General features: G+C 33.9%; 1 protein-coding gene across 1 annotated transcript; it reads left to right on the forward strand.

The window, feature by feature from the left end:
- The first annotated feature begins 655 nt into the window (after positions 1-655).
- Positions 656-5,005, forward strand: LOC18051827 (zinc finger CCCH domain-containing protein 12). Its single transcript, XM_006445634.2, has 2 exons — positions 656-2,165; positions 4,389-5,005. The coding sequence occupies exons 1-2, from the start codon at positions 1,397-1,399 to the stop codon at positions 4,667-4,669; spliced, it is 1,050 nt and encodes a 349-aa protein (XP_006445697.1). The 5' UTR covers positions 656-1,396; the 3' UTR covers positions 4,670-5,005.
- The last annotated feature ends 1,335 nt before the right edge of the window (positions 5,006-6,340 follow it).

Here is a 6,340-nt window from a genome sequence, read left to right on the forward strand (position 1 = left end):
CTACCTAAGTTAATCTGTTGGGATTCCTCCTATCAATATTTAATAAAACGGATTTTCAATGACCTCAAGGAAAATCCAAACTACCATTTTATTAACTTTATGTATTTCTTTAATCTTACTTTGTTTCTTAACTTTTTGTATCTTTGGATTATGAATAAAATTTCTATATTTAACAGTAAGGTTAGTGCAAAAAAAAAAAATATTGTGTCCCTTTTTTTGTAGTCTATGTAGTTCCTCTTAGCATTTTACCCATTTACTCATACAAGGTAAATGACAAATGTGCTTCTGCCGAGGGCTTATTCATCATTTTTGTTTATCCATTACCTAATTGATTGACGTGATAACCCTTATTTTTACAGATTAATATTCAGTATTAAGTCAAATTTTTTAAAAGCACGTAATATTTACTTTTTAGATTTATCCTTTTTAAAATTTTCCCACTTGCAAGTGCATTGGTAAATCGGCAACTTGCTAAGAAAGAAACCAATTTGCGTTGTCTTCCATTTGTCTTCCCGCTGATTCCTCACACTCTTGAGAGAGAAGCCACCAATTTCCTTTATCGCAACAGTAGTTTGTGTTGGTTTTGGAAGTTTAGAAGATAAGGGTATTTTAGTCCAAAAATTTATATCTGGTTATGTGAGTTATAAAAAAAAATTTGCAGTGGATTTATTTGTGGAAATGGAAAATTATTTTGGTCATTACCAGAAATTTGATTAAGTTCCACCATGGAGGTGACAGGTAAGTAGAAAATGATATTCGAAGAAGAAGAACGATTTTTTAATCTTTTCCTTTTTTTTTTTTTTTTTTTTTTTTTTGTATGGCCTTGCAAAATCCAAGTGTAAGAAAAATAAAGTGGCAAAAGTACATAGGAACACGATATTTTAATTCATCTCCTTACGTCTTCCATTGCTCAGTTAACATGTCTTCACTGTGCGTAGCCATGCGAATGAACCAAATCTATCTCTAAATTTGAAACCATTTCCTTTTAACTTTGATTTTTCCTCACTCTAGTAATTCTCCCAAGCCTGTAAATACAATTTTTTTTGCTTTTTGCTATTTTTTTTTATCATATATTGAAATGATTGAGGAGTGGATCTAATCCCTTCTACATCTTTGTATAATTCTCTTTCATTTTTCTAAATTTAAGAATTAAATTATTTTTAGTATCAATTTGTTTTTGTAATGTTGTTGCTGTCAGTTTGAAGATTTCATTTCTTCATGATCTCGATCAAATATCTTTTGCTAAACGACAGTATGATTCGTAATTGAAATATCAACCTTTCTCAAAATCCTAAAATTTCAGTTTTTGCGTATATCTTTCCTCTTCAATTGTCCTCAAAACTAGACAATTTCAGCTTCTGGTAGTTTACAGAATACAAGTTAGGGTTTTGCTGTAATGAGTTACAGTCGAGATTCAAGTGAAAACGTGGTTCACATCATTGTGGGAAATGGAGCACCAGAGCACTGGATTCCAAATCCTAACGATTCATCTGTTTGGGCAACTGAAGACGATTACCCAGATGACCCTCCTTCAATCTCCAATTCCAACTGTCAGTCCCAAACAAGGTCAAACAGCGAGCAACCACCAAATAAGAAGTCAAGAAACGGCTCCCAAGATGTGAATTCCAAGTCAAAAGCAATTGGCAAAATGTTTTTCAAGACAAAGCTATGTTGCAAGTTTCGCAATGGAACCTGCCCTTATATAACTAACTGCAACTTTGCGCACAGCATTGAAGAGCTTCGTCGACCGCCTCCTAATTGGCAGGAAATAGTAGCAGCTCATGAAGAGGAAAGAGCGAGTACAAATGAAATTCCTCGAGAGGAATTTCAAATCCCATCTATAGTTTCAACTAATTTCGCTGTTGAGACACAGAGATCATATAAAGGGAGGCACTGCAAGAAGTTTTATACAGAAGAGGGCTGTCCTTATGGAGAAAACTGCACGTTCTTGCATGATGAACAGAGCAAGAATAGGGAGAGTGTGGCAATAAGTTTGGGGCCTGGAGGCTATGGTGGAGGGGGAGCAGCTGCTGCTGCTGCTGGAAATAATATTGGAGTATCTAATGTGAAGCCATCCAATTGGAAGACTAGGATTTGCAACAAGTGGGAGCTTACGGGGTACTGCCCATTTGGGAATAAATGTCATTTTGCGCATGGGATTCAAGGTATGAACCTGCTTTATGCATTTTTTGGTAGGATACAGAAAGTTATTTTAATGCAATGACTTTTATTATTGTTGTTGTTTTTGTGATCATTGGCTTTTAATGGTTAAGAAGTGAAAGATGTTGTGTGCACGTAGAGAAAGCAATTTTGGCTCTATAAGTTTTAGGTAAATATGATAAAGTTCAAGTACAGATGTGTTCCTTTCGTCTCCTAATATTACAGAAAATGATTGCACTGCCAATTTGTCTTCAAATAATGGGTATCTTGTGACGAATTTATTTGTTGTCCTGGACTTTCCCATATTAGGAATTTGTTTTCCTCTTGTTTCTTAGGATAGCCAAGCTTCCAAGGTCTTGAATGATAGTTGATATATGAGTTTCTTTCTTGATGTAGAAATAATTCAATGGTGGAAATCGATACAAATGAGGAAAATCAATTCATTTGGTTCACAATTTGAGATATGTTATAGGTTTTGGGTTTGGTTGAAATTCTTGTTTATATTAATTTAGTTATTTGTAGGAGTAATTTAGTTATTTGTAGGAGTATTTCAGTAGCTGCTTTTGTGTTGTTTCAGGATAAACAAAAATACAATAGCTTTTTCTTCCAGTTATAATAAATAGAGATACATGTCCTTTCGACATGAATGTGTACTGGATGAATACAGAAAATATGTTTTTTTAATTTTTTTGTCTTTCATATGCTCAAACGAGGTCATTCCTATTTTCTTATTTGGGACTTGGTATTCTGTATGAGGACTTTAGTAAGCCTAGCAAATCACTGGAGATCTAGGACGAAGTACTTCAGTGTTATTTGTGTGTACTCAATGGACCAAATGATCATTTTTTGTTCTCTTTATACTTACTAGATTTCATTTTGTTGAATGCTTTCCTCCATCATAGGACGTGAGTAAATGTTGTAGGTGTTAAATTTACATTTACAAGGCTTTGAAGCTTTTATCTATCCCACTTTCTGTCTGTCAGTCTCTATTTTTGTTTTCAGAGTTGTTGATTTTCAAGAAACAGGGCCTTTGCATACTAATATGGGTCATGGAAATATGAATCAGGTTCGGTTATTACGATATATATTGAGCAACAAGGAGGATCAAAATTTCATATAAAATGCCTTGAGTTGGACCCCCGCAGTTTTAAAACAACCCAAAATTGCAAGGGATCTACTCTTGCAAAATATAGGTCAAATTACATCAGAAAAGAATATTTTTTCCTCTCATTTAGAGCACATAATCTAGACATTAGTTTCCTTCAAATTCTTTTTATCCTTTTTTGCATGCTTGTCTCCTCCAACCACTTTGAGGTCCATTACTGGCTTAGTGACTTAGGCATCACGCACCTGGTTGTACATTCCTGAAGAAGAGTATCTTCTGCTTTCATTAGCTGTGAAGGAAATTTTCTATCTTCTTATCGCATTTTCATATTCAGTAAATCATTTGCTGCCGACTGGTGTCATCCTAGTGAAAGCCACCTTAGAAAGTAGTCACAACACAAAGTTTATGCATCTCATGACTTTTCTTGTTAAGTTACTATTTCATTAGAGGCCACATGATTCAAGCTTCAAAACCTGTTTTGAATCTTTTCTGTTCTGTATTAATGTTATTGTTGAAGACTCAACAGTGGCTCTAGCCTCTGATTGTCAGAATTCTGCGTTTATGGCAATTCAAGGATTCCACCATCAGATCTGATCAGATTGGCATCAAGTTAGACCATTTTATTGGATCGATAAGAGAAAATTAGGTACAGTCTGATAACTAAGTGTTGAAATCACTAGTGCAAGTGTCGGTGTTCTGTTGTCTGAGCTGCTGTACAGAGTGAAAAATTTGTCTATTTGAAGCCTGTATGGTTCACTATTATTTTTATCATTACTGGATGAAACTCTTGTTAGAATTGGGAATTATTTGGGCATTCTTTTAAGTTCTACGTCTTCCTACACTCTAGGAACTGAGATGCATCTTGTTGTGCCTGTGACAATCAAAAATTTCGACTTAACATTGAGCCACTGATAGGTAGCTGTGCTTACTGATGTACCAACAAAATTCCTAAAGGAACTGTGCTGGGGTTCTCTTGTCTTTTTGTGTGAAGTCACATTTGATTTGCTCACTATCAATATACTGTCTTCTATCTTTTTTCAATGAGTTTGATAGGGAGGCTAACTTTATGCATATTTCACTTTGCACTTAGAATTCATTTTCTTATTGATTTCTTTTGACACAGAATTACACCGATTTGGTGGAGGCCTTTTGGAGTCGGAAAATAAAGATTCTTCTGCTGCCCCTTCCGACGCAAAGCTAGTAGGAGTGCCTTCAAAAACACCAGTTGATACTGTGGTTGCATCAGTTACTTCAGTGCCTCATGCAGATGTTTACCATATGGGAGTTCCATCACAAAGATCGTCTATTGTAGTCCAGAGGCCGGGGCAAAGATCTCACAAAAAATGGAAGGGTCCGGACAAAATCAGTCGGATATATGGTGACTGGATTGATGATATTGAATAGAATATGAAATCCTGAATCTTACTACATGTTGAAGAAATATGATGAAACTGAAAAAGCTTCCATGAAACAGCTTTGTCTGGAAGACAGAATGTTTTAATACTCCTAATATGCTCCTAGGATCATGTATCTGTGCTTGGATAAGAAAGTCTTCCTTATTTTCCGACTCTCAGCTTCATGTTCGATAGCATGAGTAGTATTCAACCTCGGGTTTGGAAATTTGAAGCTTGTACTTTGTAGTCTTTAGCTGCTTGTCAGATATGATGTTGCTAGATGACCACACAACTTTGTGAAAGACATCTGTACCTCTGTGTTGAATTTACAAATTACGTTTTCTAATTCTCGGCCTGTTTCGTTTTAGCTTTCAGAGCACTTGTTGCATGCATGCTACTCTTTTTGAGATATTGGAGCTTTAACTTGAATCTAATATGAAGAAAAATAACTTGGGGGAAAAAAGTGAATGAAAATATGTACTTCAGAGATTTGGCGAAGAATGGGAAGAAATCGAAGACAGGTTATTTTCTGCACGGGAAGTATGTGCAGTTATCCCAGCCATGTCTTCTATACTATTTTTTATGATGACTTAACGATAAATGGTTGCCGACAAATTTAGTTCGAGTTAAGTGATGGAGTCGATTTAAAAGCTTTTTGATTAATACTTACTGACCTCCACAGATGTTTAGCTAAAACGCAGACCATTCTCATTAATTTAAATATTGTTTATGATTTTTTTGAGGTCAATGTAATTTTGGTGACACAGGTTTAAATAAATATAAAAAAAAGTGATAATCTTTAAAAATAGATAAATATGTGACAAACTATTAATTTTTTCGTTAACTTTAACGAAATTAGTTCGCTTTTAGTGAAATGATGTTTTTGCTCTTATGACTTTGTTTAAATATTAGGGCTATTGTCACATGGGTGACACATATTTCAACATTTATCACAAAAGTGATAATTATTTTGAAAACACTCTTACAAGTGATAAACTGTTAACTTCTGTCGTTAACTCTAATAAAAGTGATCAGTTAATTATGACTTTGTTTAAATATTAGGGCTATTGTCACATGGGTGACACATATTTCAACATTTATCACAAAAGTAATAATTATTTTGAAAACACTCTTACAAGTGATAAACTGTTAACTTCTGTCGTTAACTCTAATAAAAGTGATCAGTTAATTAGAAAATGATATTTTCTACCCCTTCTCACTGGTTTTAATTTTCTTTCATAAAAAATATAAATTAGATAAAAATATGGGCTTTCTTTGGGGTTAAATCAAACTAATTAGAAAAAATTCTTGTTGAATCAAACTCATTTTTTAACATAAACGAAGAAGCAAACCCCTTCTGAACCGTGAAGTATAATATAAATCTAATTTTTCTTTTTTTTTATCTTATTAGCACTAATTTTGCAAATATTAGACTCAAATCTTCAAGAATTTAATATGATGGTTTAGTAAACATTTGTTCTTTCAAAATCCTATTCATAGCAACCAAACAATCTGCCCAGTCCAATGGCAACAAAAATATCCAATACATTTTTCAACAAAACTCTATCAACATCTTTTGTTCATGCTCCCTATCAATTACAATATTTTTGTGTAGCTAGAGTTAACAACAAAAGTTAACGATAAAAGTCAACGATTTGTCATCTGTAGGAGTATTTTCAAA

This window comes from Citrus clementina, unplaced genomic scaffold (assembly GCF_000493195.1).
Source record: "Citrus clementina cultivar Clemenules unplaced genomic scaffold, Citrus_clementina_v1.0 scaffold_2, whole genome shotgun sequence".
Lineage (NCBI taxonomy): Eukaryota > Viridiplantae > Streptophyta > Magnoliopsida > Sapindales > Rutaceae > Citrus > Citrus x clementina.